Source organism: Hirsutella rhossiliensis (assembly GCF_020360975.1).
Source record: "Hirsutella rhossiliensis strain HR02 chromosome Unknown scaffold00005, whole genome shotgun sequence".
NCBI lineage: Eukaryota > Fungi > Ascomycota > Sordariomycetes > Hypocreales > Ophiocordycipitaceae > Hirsutella > Hirsutella rhossiliensis.
Window position 1 is genome coordinate 6,140,688 of NW_025408671.1, and position 19,096 is coordinate 6,159,783.

At 38.8% G+C, this 19,096-nt stretch overlaps 1 protein-coding gene across 1 annotated transcript; it reads left to right on the top strand.

Moving 5' to 3' along the window:
• Positions 1-1,224: 1,224 nt before the first annotated feature.
• Positions 1,225-2,682, top strand: HRG_06228 (uncharacterized protein; the record flags this gene model as incomplete). Its single annotated transcript, XM_044864699.1, has 1 exon — positions 1,225-2,682. The coding sequence occupies one exon, from the start codon at positions 1,225-1,227 to the stop codon at positions 2,680-2,682; it is 1,458 nt and encodes a 485-aa protein (XP_044721231.1).
• Between the last annotated feature and the right edge of the window lie 16,414 nt (positions 2,683-19,096).

The following is a 19,096-nucleotide window of genomic DNA, read 5'->3' on the forward strand; positions in this document are numbered from 1 at the left end:
ATTTATGCGCCGGAACAAATGTCGGGCTCATGGAGGCTCCAAGACATCCACGGAGTCATTGACGGCGCTGATCTAACTGTTAATATAAGCACTTCTGGGCCCGAAATGACCGGGACTCGCCGAATCTGACAAGTAGGCATGATCGAATGAATCGCCGCCACATTTAGGTGCTGCTAGTCATACTGCTTATGCTCAGTGTTTAGCCAAGCCGTCCCTGCCAGGCTTAAGCCCCTCCTTATGGACTTGGCTTGGCTTGGCTAGCTCGGCTTATTCTATAGCAGGGACATGCATTGCCAGTTCTCCACGTGCTAGGTGAAATGTCAGGCATTTAGCACCACACGGGTCAGAGATGCGATGGCATCAGGCAATTGATGAGAATTATCTAAAGAACAAGAAGTGAGTGAACGAACGCACGGAGTTGTGCAGCTCTTTATACACAATTGAAAAGGTCCGTCGCGTGATTACGCAGTAGCGGTTGCCTAGCAGGCAACAGCGGCGTTGCGAGTAGCATAGCCACTTCATGAATAATCATCCTAGGCAGGCTTGATATGCGACATGAAACCGCTTGCACGACAAGTCAGTCGTTCTAGTTTAAGGGTGGAATCCAACGCAAAATGTAAAAGTAGCAGGACTAGCCATCTCCATCGTCAATCAAGGTCCATCGCCCTCGGTCGGCCCCGGCAAGCGGGGATAGACCTGATTCCATGATGCAATGCAGTTCCTGGCTGTGGCGGACGGCCTTGACTCGATGCCCAATCTTTGACAGCATGACAGCCACGACCTCTCCTATATAATGGGCCAGCTGCTGTCCTGCGAAGCTGGTGAATCTAGAATCTGCAGAGATCCCCATCTCCAGTCTCATGCAACAGTCACTTTCATTTACATAACTTTTCACTCTTTTCTCCCCACGAAGGTCACACCTCGACCATTACACTCCTTCTCTATAGGTTGCTTGAGCTTTCCGATATCATGAAGTCCACACTCTTGCTTGCGTCGATCGTGGCTCTAGCCTCAGGCCTACCTCAGGTAGCTCCGAAAAGCGCGACTCCAACGCTCTCCCAAGCCGACGATGCCGCCCGTTCTACGGTGGTAGTCGGTGCTTCCAGCACGTCATCGAGCATCGCGGCAACAGAGGGGATCGAGAACTTCCCGATCCAGGCCGCTTCAGAAGAAGAGCTCAAAGCAGCACTCCAGAAACTAGATCCAGAGCCAAAAGACATCGCTATGAAAACGATAAATCAGGTTGCAAACACCCCCAAAAACTCCAGTAGGGAAGCCCGACCCCCCGTGGCAAAGCGGAATGAGAAGCGTAAGATGGGCGAGGATAACAAGAACCCGTATAACCCAAGTGACGACCAGATCTCGACGGTCGCGCAAGACAAGGATAACCAAAGTGCCGGCGAGAAGGTGATATCGATCGACGCAGCCATCGTTATCATTGCGAAAGTCTCCTCCAGCGTAGCGGAAGCAGACCAAGGCAAAGGAGCCGGCACTACAGCCTCCAATGTTCAGGTCACCGTCGAACTCATGGTCGGAGTCTTTTGCAAAGCAAAGACTCAAGCTGTGGCGGCCTTGGTCGAAATCAGCGTCTCCATGGCGCTGGGTCGGGAGTCTCCCGAAAAGATTGAAGCGAGCTTGAGGGCCTTCATAGCAATTGCCGTCAAGAAAAGGGATGCGGACAGCACTTCGAACTCCAAGCAGAGCATTGAGAGCTCCAAGCAGAGTATTGGGAGCTCCACGCAGAGCATTGGAAGCTCCACGCAGAGCACCAAGAGCTCCACGCAGAGCTCCGGCCCCGCCCAGACAACTGGTCTCGACGGCAGCGACGGTGTAACCAATACGAACGTCCCTGCCCCGGATCCCCACAGCGACAGCTCTATCTTTGTCAGCATGGAAGTCCGCCAAGCCGTCTTCGCGAACTGCAAAAATCAGCTGAGTCAGCAGCTGATTATCGCCGGCTTCGAGATGCGCCTCAAGGGTATCGACATCAACGCCGCCATCTCCATCAAGGCGGGTGTCTTGGCCATTGGCTCCGCTAAGCAGGGCGAGTCGGGCAACCCAGACAAAACCGAGGTGGAGAAATCGAGCCAGTCGGGCAACCCAGCCAAGACCGAGGTGGAGAAATCGAGCCAGTCAGGCAACCCAGCCAAGACCGAGGTGGAGAAATCGAGCCAGTCGGGCATTCCAGGCCAGACTGACAAGTCAGACAATGGGCTTGACAATAGTTCCAAGACCGAAAAAACCATCACAGTTTTCGTCCAAGTTTGCATTGACAAAATACTGAATGCCCGAGACCCCGGCAGCCGCAACGCCCCCAACGTCGGCGGCAAGCCCAAGAATGTTATGGCTTCCGAAGACAAACCCGATAAAAATGATAAGTACTCCGAAAACCTGTCCGGTGACGGGGCCACAGGCCTCGATAGCGGGGAACAGCCTGCGAATGAAGGGGTCTCCAGCAACAAGGCCGATGAAAATGGCGGGGTCTCCAGCCTTGAATCCACCGAGCTTGTCCTACAAGTTGTCATTGAAATGCAGTTGCCCAAAAAGGTCAAGACAGCGGTAGAAGATGTTAAGGCTGAGAAGACCAATTCGATCACAAGTCAGAATCAGGGTATCGGCGCCAATACGAGAACCTCTCTCGCCACCGGGAAGGAGCCTGTCGACCTCTCGTGCAAATCGTGACGGATTGCTTCAGCATAGAAATGGCTCGGGAAACGTCGGCCCCTGGTATAAGGAAGCAGCGGGTTTTCTATAGAACGGATTACATGCAAGAGACACAATGGCTTGTGCTTGCTGGCTTTTCTCATCCATCGCCCTTGCTCGCGATTCGCTGTGACTGCTCGACTTTAAACTTGACCCCTCGCCATTCTACGTGCCGCGGGTGCTGTCAGTGTGTTGGAACTTCGAAGAAGCAATGACTCGCCTCGTGGTTCTTGACCTCTGGGAGTCTCATCTCATCGATTTGCCATTGGGTCATTCACCAGCCGTCTTTGCGTGCATTATAAGGGCACCAGGGAAGCTACAATGCTTGGTTTAGACCCTTCCAATGCGGCACCGTCCTGTAGTATCTTTTGTGGCTTCGTAGCCTAGACATCCGCTCTCTCGTCTTGCCGCCCATACTTTATACACTCACCAAAAGGGGCTGCCGACCGTTGGGCGAGACGAGGACAGGCGGCAGTGGTGCCTAAACTCGTTCCCGTGGAGCGGCGCCATTATCACCTTTTCCTAGATAGCTTCTAATTACCTGATCAAATATCGGCCACGTACCCTATCACACAATAAGGGGCACGGACAGTAATTATAGATGAGTATTACTATTTGTACAAAGACACATCGCTATTCGTATGAGTATTGCTATTTACACAATAGCATATTGCTGTTTGCACACTCGGCCCATTTTTAAGATACGTACCAAAGCCAGCCCGCCCCGCCTATTTATACCGCGCGCGCCTGGCAAGTACCCGTACCGCCTAAATGCCCGCACCCGCGCCTACGCCCGCCCGCACACACACACACAACCCGCACACATATAAGAGGCAATAAAGGCCATATAACGCATGCCTCTTAATTCGCTCAAATAACGCATTTCCGGGCCTTAAGCTCGAAGTTGCAACAATCGGCCCGTCAATTGACCCGGCTCCTCCTTGGCCCTTACGGCTATATAGGCGGCGGCGGCGTCGCCGCCTCAATTGCATCCCACTCAACGATCCCTCCAACGCCTGACGAAGCCGGCTGCCCTGACAAAGCCGGCTGCACTGACGAAGCCGGCGGCGCGCCCCTCCTGCCGCGTCCTCCTCTTGATCCCCTTCCCCTTATATTTCCTCGAGCTGATGATCCTTGTTGTGACGCTGCGAGAGACCGCGGGCTATAGCTAAGTTCATTAATCTCGTCGCGCCCCCGGCGCCTTCGAACGCTTGCGTTGAGCCGCGTTGAGCTAGCCTGACTCGAATTAGGTAGCTGGGATGCCCTTATAGCCGGCTGTGACTGTGATGCCGTCTATAATGCCGTCTATGATGCCGTCTATGATGCTGTCTGTAATACCCTCGCTATGAGGGAGCTTGGTATAGGTAGCTTATTATTACGGGGCCGGCCGCGTGTAATAGTAATAACGTCGGGGTCGCTGATTCGTAGCAATGGCTCCTCGAGGTCCTAATAGTAGTAATTAGTATTAAATTTACCTAAAAAGGAGGCGGTTTCTTTACTAACGGCTTCTTAAGCTACTATCGCGAGAGAATATTATACTTTTTAGGCGTTAACCTAGCTTAAAGGCGTTAAAGGATCGTATACGCATAAGGCAGCCTAAGTTAGTATATAAATCGCCCGCTATAAGGCCGTAATAGCTATAGCTCCCGCGTTAGTAAAGGTATCGCGGCGAGGGCAAGCCTATATTATATAGTAAGTAGGTTAACTGCTTCGTAGGTAATTTTTATACTAAGATCCCCAAGCTAAGTCTGCCTAAGCAACTAACGCCTTTATTATATCTCTTACTAGGCAGCCGTTTATATATATATTATCTCTTTATTCTTTATTATCTATATAAGGGCATCGTAAAGATATAAGAGGTTAGAGGTACCTATAACTAAATAAGACTTTATATCCTTATAGGTGGTCGTTGTCGCGAAGCGTGGCCTGATTTCGCAGTTCTCGGAGATATCCCTTGGCACGAGGGACCAAGGAAGCTGAAAACACCCGGTGTAGAAGAAGGAAGAAGGAGCTAAAAAGAGGTGTAGAAAGGAGGGTAGGGGCATAAGGGGAAGCAGAAGTGGCGATGGCTTCCTATAGAGGTGGCGAGAGATAAGACGGATAGGCCGGCAACGGCTAGAAAGGAGGGGAAAAACCGGCAAAAAGCTCGGTAGTCGAAAGGACATTAGTGGCTTCTTTAAGTAGGATCTTCTTTATTAATTAAGATGCTAAACGGGTATAAAGAGGGGCGTTAGATAGAGGAAAGAAGGATAATTAAGGCAATATAATAATTACTCCCCTGCCTTAATTGCTGCTCCCGTAAGAATTAAATCTCTCTGCCCTGCCTATCCGACCCCTTACTTTTAATTTTACCTTCGTGCATTTTTATGCACTTCTCGTATCTCTCTTCGCGAGAGTCGTAACTAGGCTATTTACCCGCTGCCTAAAGTTACGATATTAACTAATAAAGCAGCCTGCCTACTACTTACGCTATAGTATATATTCGTTTAAGATATATATTATAATATACCCTTAGTATTAACTAAAGGTCTTATTAAGCTACCGCTACGCCTTATAGAAATCCGCTTTAGTTTTCGAGTAAATAACGCGCTTTTAAGCTAGGAATATTCCTTTACGGCTAAATTCGACTTCCCTATCGTCTAGACTAAATATAGTAGCGGCGGCGGCGTTAGCGGCTCCTTATTTAGTAGCCTCTTAAGCGAGGATAGCTTTTACTTCCTAAGGGACCTCTATATTAGTAGAGTTTTTAGGGCTATTAGGATCTACTAGGTCTTTCTAGTAGGACTAGATTCGAGCTTAAATATTACTATTAATATAGAATATATAGAGTTATTATTACGTTAAGGGGAAAATATAAAGGAGGGCGTTTTTAAGGGTAGCTTCTTTATCTATAATAACTATAGAGGGCTCTTATACCCTAACCTATATATAAAGAGCGTTAAGGGACTTATATAGCTACTAGTATCCCTTTTCTTTCTCTAAGTTAATAAGGCTAAAGGCGAAGTTAGCTAAGGACTTTTAGTTAGTAACTCTAGTAACCTAGAAAAGAAAGAGACTAAAGCAGTTAGTTTTATATATATTATCGAGGCTAAGAACCTTAGGGAAATGTTTCTATATCTTTTAATACTATAGATAGGTCTATAATACGCCTTAAATCTTATTTTTATTATATAGGTCGAATTTAACGTAATAGGGAAGATCGCTTACCTAAAGATACCGTAAAAACGCTTATATTACCGTTATACTACTAAGAGCTTTAAAATAGATGTTTTAGCGGTCGTTATAGATATCTTTAATATAAAAAAACGCTATTAAAGGTTTAGCTTTATATAAGATAGTTAATATCTCTCGAGCTAGTAGTGCTTTATATTAAGAGAGGTTCCGCTTAAGAGCTTACTATATATTAGTCCGCTAGCGATAAATATTATATATAAAGGGATTAAGGGAAGGCCTATAGTTATAGCGATCCTTAGTTATAAGGGCTTTTGCCCTATATAGGCCTAGACTAGGGTCTAGGCTAACTCTATATATAAGCGGCCTCCGCGCTTATATAGGCTAGGCCTATACTTCTCTTCCTTTTCCCCTTTATAGATTATTAACCTTCTTTTAATAGACCGCACCTAAGCCTATACCTCTACCTACTCTATAATAGTATAATCTACCCTTTATTTTACCCTCTCTATATCCCTATATATAAAATAGCTATTTTTCTAGCTGCCTTTAAAGCCGACGTTTAATTACCTAGTTTAGTTAAACCGCCCGCGCTAGTATATATACACGCGAAATATCCGTACTCTTATAGTCGTAAAATTAAGGTAAATATAATACTTAGTTCGCCTAGGCAATTAAGAGCCTCTTATAATAATAGGGCTCCGTACGACTAAGAGCGGTACTACTATACCTTAGTAAGTTCGACGGCTCCTTTATAGAGCTTAAGCTATAGCTACTTTATATAAAAGCGAAGCTCTATACTAATAGCGCTATAATAAGGGATATCCGCGCCTAATTTAACTATCTTTATACGAGCCTATCCCTATACCTATAAAGGTAATAAGTTTCTTTTTTTATCTTCTTCTATAGTATAAAAAGAGGATAACGCTAGTAATATTATAGATATCTCTATCTCTGCCTTAAGGACTAAGGATAAAAAGAGGTAGTAATAGGAGGGTCGCTATATAGGCTATAGTAGTAAATCCTACTAGTTTTTAAAGTACCTACGCTAGGAGGCGCGGGTAAACGCACTCTAAGTAGTAGAGGGGCGTATGCGCTAGGACGGAAAGGAGGTTAAGTTTAACGATAGCGACTCTAGCGACGAGTAATCTTAGTAACGCCTCTATAGGCTTCGTCGGCGTTCCCTCGCGTATAGTAGTAGCTACTATATAAACGGGACGTATGCCTATAGTAACTAAAAGGGCGGCTAAGATATAAGAAGGCCGCTAATATAATATAACTATAGTAAAAGGGAGTGCCCGTATAGCCCTATATAGGAGGGAGCGGAGCTTTATATACCGGAGTACTATCCCTTACGTTGCGGTACTAAGAGCTACTACCGTGCGCCGATATAGGGGGGGCGGGATACTATAAGCTTACTAAAGCTAGCTACGCGCCGTTCTACTTACTTCTACTCCCTAGCTATAAGTGCTAAAGCCCGACTCCTAGGGCGCGGCCCCTATTAATAATATAGTCTATCCGAGAAGCTCGCTTAGGAGGGTATTATACGTTATTTACTAATATTTTTTCCGCGACTAAGTATACGTAGTCCGCGTAAGGGTTCCGTCCCCTTAAGCGCGGTATTAAGTATTATTTATAGGCGCGCCTCTTTAAAAGCTAGGTAGGGGTATAATATAAGGGCTTTTGCCCTATATAAGCTTAGACTAGGGTCTAGGCTAAGTCTATATATAAGCGGCCTCTACGCTTATATAGGCTAGGCCTATACTTCTCTTTCTTTTCCCTTTTATAGGTTATTAACCTTCTTTTAATAGACCGTACTTAAGCCTATACCTCTACCTACTCTATAATATTAGTAATACGAAAATCCTACTTCTAAGCTTCCTCGTTATATAACGCTGTTATAACGAGGCGGAAGGGGCAGTTAAGCTTTTAAGTAGAAGATTTACTTAGCTTAGTACTTAAAGAAGCTCGCCGCGGGCTACGATCGTATATAAAGAGGAGTCGTATTATAATAGAGACCCTATTAATATCTCGCTTATATATACTTAACCGCTTAATAACCACGGCGCCGTTCTTATAAAGGAAGCGTTAAACGAAGTTATATACCTCGTCGTAGGTTTTAAAGCCTAGGGAAGGTAGTAGGGGTAGGATTATATCTTCGCGTTCTTAGTAGGCATCGCGGGCATCGTAGGCATTATCTAATATATTAAGGAGGGAGAGAAGGGGGTCTATTATAGCGCTAGTAATAGCTTTAAATTTAGTATATATATATAGGTTATATATATAGGTTATATATATATAGGTTATATATATAGGTTATATATATATAGGTTATATATATAGGTTATATATATATAGGTTATATATACGGGTTATATATATATATAGGCGGGCGTAGGCATAGGTACGGGCATTTAGGCGGTATAGGTACTTACTAGGCGCGCGCGGTATAAATAGGTAGGGCGGGCTAGCTTTAGTACGTATCTTAAAAATAGGTCGAGTATATAAACAGCAATATACTATTATATAAATAGCAATACTTATTCGTATATAGGCCCTATTTTTAAGATATATACTAATACCAGCCCGCCCCGCCTATCTATACCGCGCCCGTATAGTAGGTAGCGGTACCGCCTAAACGCCCGCGCCCCCGCCCGCCTATATATATATATATAAGAGGCAATGAAAGCTATATAACGCATGCCTCTTAATTCGCTTAAATAACGCATTTCCGGGCCTTAAGCTCGAAGTTGCAATAATCGGCCCGTTAATTAATCCGGCTCCTCCTTGGCCCTTACGGCTATGTGGGCGGCGGCGGCGGCGGCGCCTTAATTACATCCCACTCAACGATCCCTCCAACGCCTAACGAAGCTGGCTGCCCTGACGAAGCCGGCTGCCCTGACGTAGCCGGCGGCACGCCCCTCCTGCCGCGTCCTCCTCTTGATCCCCTTCCCCTTGTATTTCCTCGGGCGGTCGATCCTTGTTGTGACGCTATAAGAGATCGCGGACTATAGCTAAGTTCGTCGATTTCGTTGTGCCCCCGGCGCCTTCGAATGCTTGCGTTAAGCCGCCTTGAGCTGGCCTGACTCGAATTGGGTGCTGTTGTAATGCCGTCACCGTCGTCGCCGCCGCCGCCGCTGCTGCTGCTGCTGCCGCCGCTGGTTGTGATGCCGTTCCTGCGAGGGAACCCGGCGTAGGCAGCTTGTTATTGTAGGGCCGGCCGCGTGTGACTGTAATAACGTTAGGATCGCGGATTCGTAGCAATAGCTCGTCGAGGTCCTAGAGGTAGTAATAAGTATAAAAACCACTATTAAGGGGGGGGTCTTTACTAATAGCTTTTTAAGCTACTTTCGTGCTAAAACATTACGCTTTTTAAGCTTTAACTTAGCTTAGGTATAATATTATAGGCATCGTAGGCTTCGTTTAAGTCGCTTTATAGCGTAGGGGCATTAAGGAGAAAGAAGAGGGTCTATTACGGTGCTAGCGATAGCTAGGAATTAATATATATATACGTATATATAGAATATAGGTTAGGTCTTATATATATATATATAGGCGGGCGGGGGCGCGGGCGTTTAGGCGGTACCGCTACTTACTATACGGGCGCGGTAAAAATAAGCGGGGCGGGCTAGTGCTAGTACGTATCTTAGAAATAGGGCGTTTATACGAATAGCAATATATCTTTATATAAATAGTAATACTCCCCTAAAATAGCTCGTAGGTAATTAGGTATAGGTAGTTTAACGGGGACGAGGGTATATACTTAAAGCACGCGTAGTATATAGCTAAGGATTAGTAGAGCAATTAACTATATATTTATCTAATTATTTAGCCTATATATAGCTCTAAGAGCCTTAGGTTATAAATATAAGTCTTAGAGATTTCTTTACTCTATACTTCTTTATCTCTACTAGAGTCGTATAACTAGCGGCATTTACTTTAAAGGGGAAAAAAACAAAAATTTAAATTAACTATAATTAAGAAAGATACCTAATTAGATAATCGAGGTCTTTATAACGCCTTTAAGTATACTTAGAAGTAAGTTAAAAGGGGAGTGCTAGGGGTCTTATCCCCCCTTAACGGGCTAATATCTATAGGGGTGCGATCTTACCTATTAAACTCCTCCTTAGCGACTTTCTAACTTAAGATACTAACGGAAAGGGCGCGATAATAATAGGTAAGGTTCTCTTCCTAAGTATATAAGTAAGTAAATAAATCGTTAATAGAACTTTTCTCCTTTATTATAATCCTTTCCCTTTACGTCCTTTATTCCTCCCTTTACCTACGAGCTACTTATTTAGCTCTTTCCTATTTTTGCTCGCGTACTTCCTTCTTTAGATAATTATCTACTACCCCTTATATACGCTCCTAAGTATTCGCGCTTATTATTCCTAGGGGTATTAAGTAAACGAAGTAGTTAGCGTCTTTACTAGTCTATAGCTTTAAGTATAGCTAGATTAAATAAGCTATAGAGTCTTATAGGCTAATCGTTATCGCGTTATTAATAGTCTTATATAAATATATAGAATTATAGTCGTTAATATCTTAGTAGTAGTTTTAATATATTCCTAGGTTTTTAACTCTTTTAACCTAGGAGGGTTTAAAACCTAGTATAAACCTTATAAGGACCGTAGCTAGAGAAGCTATTACTATACTTCGTTTCTAAGGAGTAATAGGGCGTGCTATAGGCGTTACTAGAGTCTTTAGCCTTAGGGTAATTAACCGAGCGCTTAGTAATTTTAAAGTCCTAGGGCGAGTTAGTAGTCGGGCTATCTACCTTTCTTCCTTACTAGCTCTTTATTAGGTTATCGGCGGGGGTACGGTTATAAGTCTTTCGCTCCTTTATATATTTAGAGGAGTCGTTAGTAGCGGGTAAGGAGTAAGCCTAATTAGCTATATATCGGAGGGGGAGAATAAAGGCATTATTTCTATATAGATAAAGGGACTAGTAGGGCCGCTTAGCTCTCTCCTTTATAGGCTCTAGGGTAGGAATCCTATCTTAAGGTTACTTAGGGAAAGGCTACTTAGTTTAGATAAGGAGCTCGATTTAGTTAACGCTTAAGGTAATAAAGGACTAGGTCTATTCTCGATTCCTATTAGCGTAATTAGATAGTTAAGGGTCTTTTTAGGGAGGAGTTTTATAAAGAAACCGCGTATAGCTTAAGCGATCGGGTTAGGTTACTCTATAAGGGCAGCTAGCGTAAATAGCTCCTTTCTCGCTTTCCTTACTATATAAGCTAGTTCTATATCTTTTTAGAGCGGTAGTCTCTATCTAGTAGGCCTATTTAGGGGGTTAACTACCTCTAAGACTTCTTAGAGGTCTTATTCTTCTTAGTCTCCTAAGATAATATAGTTATATTAGTAAATCCGCTCGCTCCTAAGAATCCTCGTAGGAAAGACTCCGCTAAAGGTTATTAAACCTTAATTAGATAGTATTATTTATAGTCGTTTAACCCCGCTATTAAACTACTAGGAAACTCTACCGCCCTATAATATCGCTTACGTATAATTAAGCTCGTTCGCTACGATAGCTTAGATTCTATATATTAGCCTATTAATATAGCCTTTTATACTTATCTTTTTATCTAGCTTAAAGAAATACTAGTCTTAGTATAAGATCTTATCTATTTATAGGGCTTCTTATATTACCCTATACCTTTACTCTAGAATTACTTTAACTTTTAGGTATTACTATTTAATTATCTTAAAGTATAGCCCGACTATATTTCTAACTTAGTATTAGATTATTATTAAGGCTAAGTAGCTATATTCCTACCCTTCTTACTAAGCGGTATAAGGGACTAGCGTATAGGTAAAGTTATAAGGAACTTAGAGGATATAAAGAAACTACTACTATACTTATAGGAACGTATAGAGTCTAGCGTATTATCCTTCTTTCTAAGCATTAAAAACGACTAGGTTTCCTTCTCTATAGTCTTAGAGGAACGCCCCTTAGTAAAGTCCCCCTTTATTTATACCTACTAAAAAGTTAATAACTTTAGTTATATACCTTTATTTATATATAAAGCGACTAAGGTCGAAGGTAGGAGCGGTAAACTTAATTAAATACTCTTTATTATTTAGGCATTTATAGTATTTCTTATATCTATCTTCTATATCTTTAATAGGTTCCCCTTAATAGTTAGTATAAACTAATAGTAGGTAAGGCAAAGGGTATACCGCGTTCTCGATACTTCTTATTAAGATTTTAATTATCGCGCTAAGGCTAAAGCTTATAGCCTATCGTTTATCGATAGCTCTATAAAGAAAGTTATATATATCGACGATATACTCTTCCTAGCGGGCCTTATTCCTAGCGAATCTATTTATCTTTTTAACGCCCTTATATATTATCCGAGCGTTTTTAAGGGTAATATCCCGCCGCTTAATAGGGCCTATTAGTATTAGGTGCTAACGATCTCTATAAATATACTAGGGAGGTTACTTCTACCTATAAACGTTTCGTTAGTCTTAGTCTATAAACTTTTCCTTATCTTTAGCGTAAAAGCGCCCTTCGCTGCCTTTTACTTTAACTTCGCCGTAGTAAGTAGGTAAAATAAAGCTCTTACTCTTAAATAGTAGTACGCTAAAAAAGATAGCGGTATTCTTAGGGAGGTCTATAGCCGGGCCTAGGAAACTATTTAGGTTCGCCGCTATATCTTAGGAAAGGGTAAAGTAAGTAAAAGAGAGGGAAAAGATAAGATTAGATAGTTAAGGTAAGTAGTTCTAAGTTATAATACTAAGAGGCTAAGTATTATATATATATATAAGAGTTATATTAGTAAAAGGGATCGTTATAAGTAGGGAAGTATATAGAGTATATATATATATATATATATAGAAGGAAGAAAAAGGAAGGAAGAAAAAGGGTATAGTAAGAGGAATAAATAGTTATTAAAGCGCGCGGTTATTAGTTACTTTAGCCGGCCTTTATAGTAGTAAGGTCTTAAGCGTATTTAGGGGTTATACTTAAATAGCTTCTTTTACTAGTTATCGATTAATAAGCTATTTAATCTCTACCCTTTTCTTCTCCTCTTTACTCTTTCTATTCCTTTTCTTCCTCTTCTCTCCTTTATCTTTTTTATTTTTTTAGACCGCTACCTCTTATCTTCTCCTTTTATAACTACCTCTTCTTCTTTATTATATCTTATAAGACCGCTAAACTTAAAACTAAAGAGCTACTAAATATCGTTAACCTCTTTTTAACTACTCTTCTATAACCTTCCTTTATTACTACTACTCTTCTTACTTAGAATTATTATACTAAGGTCTTTCCTCTTTATATAGAGTACTTTTAAGTAACGACTATCTAACTTATCTAATCTCGCTTAGCTCGTTCTAACCGTTTTCTTTTATAGATCTATAGTTACTTCGAGACCTAGGTCTATAGTAGAAATAATATTAGTTACTAAGGGTTTCTAATTTATATAGAAATTGCCTTTTAGTTATAGGTTCTATTAAAAGCTCCCGATATTATTAGGATTAAAGCGCGCGGTCGCTCTCTTTTCTCTTACTTTCTTAAGAGAACGCTAGGTCGGTATAATTAAATCGTCTTCTATACCCTTTATTATAGACGTCGGCTAGTAACCTATATCCTTATAGAAATCGCTTATCTACATAGATACTTCTTTTCTTAGCTTAGTTTAAGGCGGTAAGAATACTCTTAAGTAGTCTTAATTACTTTATATAGAACTTATAATCCTTGCCTTTATTAAGGGTATATTCGAACTTATTAAATAACTATAACTTCCGCTTACGAGTACGTTATATTTCCTTTTTATAAGTATATCTCTCTTTTAAGTACTATTAGTAGTTCTTACGCTAACTATATTTCAGATTTAACTAAGGCGCCCGTTTATAAATAGCGGCACTTTCTTAGATACTATAGGGCTACTTACGACCTTAATAGATTCGCTAACTATATATATAGTTATAATTTCCGTACTAACCTTAAAACTAATAAATTTTATAATAAGTATATTAATAACGAGACCGCCCCTTATCTTCTTTATAATATCCTTAATCCCTTTAGTCCTACTAAGGATTTAGAGGAAGGGGAGGAAATTAACCTTACGCCCGTTTTACCTAGAAAGAGATTATATAGGTTTAATAAGCTCTCTCTTAAGTAATAATTAAATAGTCTTTAAGTTCGCTTTATAGTAGTCTATAGTAGGTTTACTAAGAGTAGGTAGCCTTATTTAGTCGCTATCTTTAGCGGTAAAAGTTTTTCTCTTAAGGTTATATATATTTAATTTAGTAAGTCGAAAATATATTAAAATTTATCTTATAAGTGCGTTTATTTTCGCTATAGTAGGTCTCTCCCTTTATAATAAAGAATAGACGTCCCTATCTATAAAGTAAAAACTCCTTTTCTTAAGAGAGGTAAGTAGTAAGAATATTTATTTTCTTACTTTATCTTTTAATTATATCTTTATTCGTTTTCTTTAAGGTAGTAGAGGGTAGGTTATTATTAAGGAAGGGTAGGAAATATTATATTTATTTACTTAGGGAGCCTTAGGTAGAAAATTTAAAACGATAAGGTAGTAGGTAGGGCGCTTATAAATATCTCGGCTACTATAGTCGTCCTTTAATTAGATAGTTAGACGGTGCCTTAGTTACTAGTTAGGTTTTAGTATACTTCTCGCGATAGTTATAGATTTTTATCTTTACTACCTTTTCCTCCCTAGCTCCTTTTTACCTCTTCCTTTTCTCGTTAAATTTATATCTTTAGGGCTCCTATATAAAGAACCTTTTTTTACTTTACTAAGTTATAATAGCTAAACCTCGATTATATACCTTAGGCCTTTCTTAGGTATCTATAGTTACTCTTCTTCCTCTTCCTAGCTTTAATCCTTCTAAGGTTCGTTAAGGAGTCGTTATAACTATAGTACTATCTAATCTAAGGCTTCTCTACTTAGTAGGAGTAGTAACTTATTTACTTTATCTATTATTTCTTCCTTCCTCTTCTTATTAAGAGTAATCTTATCCTAGAGTAACTAGTTATCCTTAGTAGAGTACTACTAACCTTCCTTATCCTTTTTAAACTTCTTTAGATACTCTCCTAGGATTATCTTATTAAGTACGATTCTATTTAGAGTCTTAATCCTATACGCCCTAGTTTACTCTAAGCGCGATACTACTTAAAAGGGACCGTTCTACCTTATTTAATATTTAGCTTACCTCCTTAGATTATTTAATCGTCTTACGTTAAATAGTAAGATAAGGTCTCTAGGTTATAGGCTTTCTTTCCTTATTATATACTTATTAGCTTTATCTATCCTCTCTACTAATTAATTTTAATATCTTATTACTCTTTTCTCAGCTTCTTTTATATCTTTTTCTTTTCTTTTTAAAACTTATACTTATATTTTAAATAATTCTTCTCTTATCTTTACTTTATCTTAGTTAATTAGTTACTAAGTTAGGTATTCTACCTTAAGAGGTAGTACCGGTTCTTATTTATATAGTAGGTAGAAAGCTAATATTCTATAAGACTCTTTAACTACTATTTAGTCTACGAGGATTACTTAGTTAAGGTATTTAATCTACTTACCCTTTTTCTCTACTATTTTTATAAGTACTATTATTAACCTTTAGTACCCTTATTTTACTACCGCGTTTACCTTTAGATTATATACTAAAGTTTAAATAACTTTAACGCCTATATCCTCTAAGATATACTTAAAGTCTTTCTTTATTTCGGGCCCTCTATTAATTATAGTATATAGTATTATACTATACCTATAAATAATAAAGAGTATAAATTTAGTTATAGCTCTTATAGTAATTTCTTTAACTAGGGTTACTTCTACCTATCTAGTAAGGTCGTCTCGTGCTTCTATAAGGTACGAATACCTATAATTAGATAGTATATACTAGCTATAGAAGTAAATCTTACTTATAAGGTAGCTAGGCGCGGTCGCGGTTACGACTTCCTAGGGTCTCTTAGTCGTAAAGTATTAGTATTCTTTATAAGAAGAGATTACGCTATAAATATCGTTCTAAAGGCTAGCTTACTAATACCTATCCTTTACGAACGTATATATAACTTATCGTTCTTTATATCCTATTTACGTATAGTACTTTATAGTAATCCTTTTCTATTCTTTTAGGTCGTCTACGACTAGTATAGGTCCCCTTTCTTCCTTCTTAGGGAGTCGCTAAAGCTTTTAATCTTTAACGTAGAAATTTAAACTCTTTAAACGTAACTTCCTATAGTCGTATTTAAAAAGGCCCTCCGGCCGTTTTAACGTTTAAAGGAAGTCCGTAATTATCCTCGATTCCTTTAAGTAGTCCCCTTATAGGTTAGTCCCTTATACTACGTTTAAGTAGAAGTCTATAAATTCTTTAATATCGCCATTTATTTCCCTATCTAATACGTTAAAAGGTCCTTTAGGCTTTCCTAAGAGTCTGTCGGCTATATTATTCTTCTTACCTTCGATATATTATATAGTAAAGTTAAAGAGGAAAATATAGCTTATCTAGTAAGTTACTATAGCTCTAGGGACGTCTTTAAGGGCACCTTTTAGTTAATTAACTAAGACCTATACGTTAGTTTCTAGGATAAAATATACGCTATATAAGTATATTCTTAGTCTCTTAAGCGCACTTAATATAGCCTTATACTCCCTCTTTATTATATCGTATTTAGTTTCTACTAGTAACTACGTTTTACTTTTAAACCTTATAGGGCGCCTCTTTCTATTAACGATTTATATTAGGACTGCCCCTTAGCTAAGTAAACTAGCATTATATATTAAAATAATATCTCCTCTTCCTAGGCCGACGTTAAGGGATACTAAAAAGACTAGATTAGTAATAGCTTCTTTAAAGGCAGCTATCGCTTTTATTTATTTATCTCCCTATTCCTAATAGACTTCTTTCTTTAGTAGGTTTATAAGGGGTTTTACTAAGATAGCGAACTATTTAATCTAGATTCGATAGTATCCTATAATACTAAGGAAAGCTCTAATATATATTATATTAAGGTATCTTATCTATTCCTTAATTTTTATAACTTTAGCTTTTATAGGGCACCTTTTATTTATTTTATAGATATAACTAATAACTTTAGTTGCTTATTAATAGAATTTCGATTTAGCCCCTATAATTATATAACGGAGAGTTCGAAGTTAACTAAGACTTTATCGAGGTTAATAAGGTATTTAAAGATAAATCTCCTTACTCTTAGCGCTACCTCTTTATTATTATACGTTATATCGGGCCCCTTAATACCTATATTATCGAGGAAATCCTTATAGATATTTAGTATAAGGTCTTATAGGATTCTTTATATTATCCTTATAAATTAGCCGACTAAGTTTATAGCCCTTTAAGGGAGTATATATATACGTAAGAGGCTAATAAGTATTATAAATATCGTTAAGTTATAGCTTTTAATATTAAGAGGGATCTAATTATAGCCTAAAAAAAGGTCTAGGAGGGAAAGGATCTTATATATCGAGAAGTAGTCTCTAAACCTATTTATATTTAGTAGTAGGTTCGTATCTCTTATTATAACGGTATTTATATATATAGCGGAATTAATTAAGCGTAGTCCTCTATCTTTCTTTACTACTAGGAAAAAAGGGTTCTTATAGGGCCTATGCCCTTCTTTAAGGACTCCTATTTCTAGTTTAATTTTAAGGATATCGATAACTTTCTACTTTATTACTTTTAGGATCGGGATTAAGGCTACTTACTATACCTTATATATTATTATTTTAATAACCTATAGTAAGGCTATAGCTAGGTCGACTCTACCTTTTTTTATAAAGTCCTAGGATAATACTACTTCCCTATTAAATAGAATACTATTAAAGATCTAGATTTCTACCTTTATAGGAAAGCCCTTAAATTATTTATAGATTACTTTAAGTCTTTCTTACGTTAGCTACTTTCCTTTCTATATACTTAAGAATTTTCCTATTAAGTATTCTAGGTAGGGTCTAAGCTATATCTTATCTTTAACGGTATTCTATTTAGTCTTCTTTTAGTTAGGGTCCCCTTTTAGCGTCGAGCCGTTTAATAAAGTATCGTTAATAGGGTTAATCTTATTTACTTTTTTTTTAAAGAGAGTACTAACTCTTAGATTATATAATCTAATAGGTCGTTTCCTCTTTATCTTAACTTTAACCTTCTAAATCTTTCGGAACTTCTTTCTAGCTTTAATAATATTTTTCTTAAATTCTCTTATAGCCTCTATAACTATAACTTTAATAATCTCTTTTACTATCTTAGATCTAATAGCTAGAATCGCCTTATCTCCTTTATCTATAATTAATTACTATTATACTAGTACTATTAAGGGCTTATTTACGCTAGCGTAGGCTAGGTTAGGGACTTAGTTAGCACCCCCTCTATAACTAAGGATCTTACTTCCTAGTAAGAGAATCTCGGCTATTAGGGTGTCTATAAGGGTTTCTCTCTATAATTATTAAGTAGCTCCTAGGTTATCTTCTTTAACTTCTATTACTAAAGCCTAAAAGGATTTTCTTAGGAGCTAGGTAGCTATTTCCTATATAGCTTCCTTAAGCTTTAGTCTTTTATATATATCTTTATTAACTATTAAGGTCGTAGCTTAAAAGGATTTTACTATATTAACCTTATCCGGAAGCTCTTATTTAATAGCTCCTACCGCTAGTAACTACCTAGATAGTACCGATTTAATATTTAACCTATATATCCCTATTCCTTAAGAAATAATTAAATAATATACGCGCGGCTCTAATAAATAGTATACCTAGGATAAAGGGGACTAAGACTCCGTCTAGCGTAATATAAAAACGGATTAGTATCTAGGCTATGCCTAGATAAAGATTAGTCTCTACCTCCCTAACTATATCTATAGGGGACCTAGTATACGCCGTTATTAATACTCTTATTAGTAGGATTTTAAGCCTATATATATTTACGTATCTTTTAGTAATAAGGTTTCCTTTAGACCTAGTATTAATTAAAGTGCTTAGAACTTTAGCTTTCTAGCTACTAAGTTATACTTAAATATAGGGTAGGTCTTATATATACTTAAGCGAGTAGAAAGGTATAAGGACCGTGTTTATATATATTATAGGAATCGCTATAAGGTCCTTTAAAGTTATCTCTTAGTATCTTATTAAGAGTACTACTTCCTATATAATAAATTTGTTTTTCTTTAGTCTTATTACCTCTAGAGTTTATTAATTAAATAATCCTTAGGCTATTTATATTATACTAATTATAT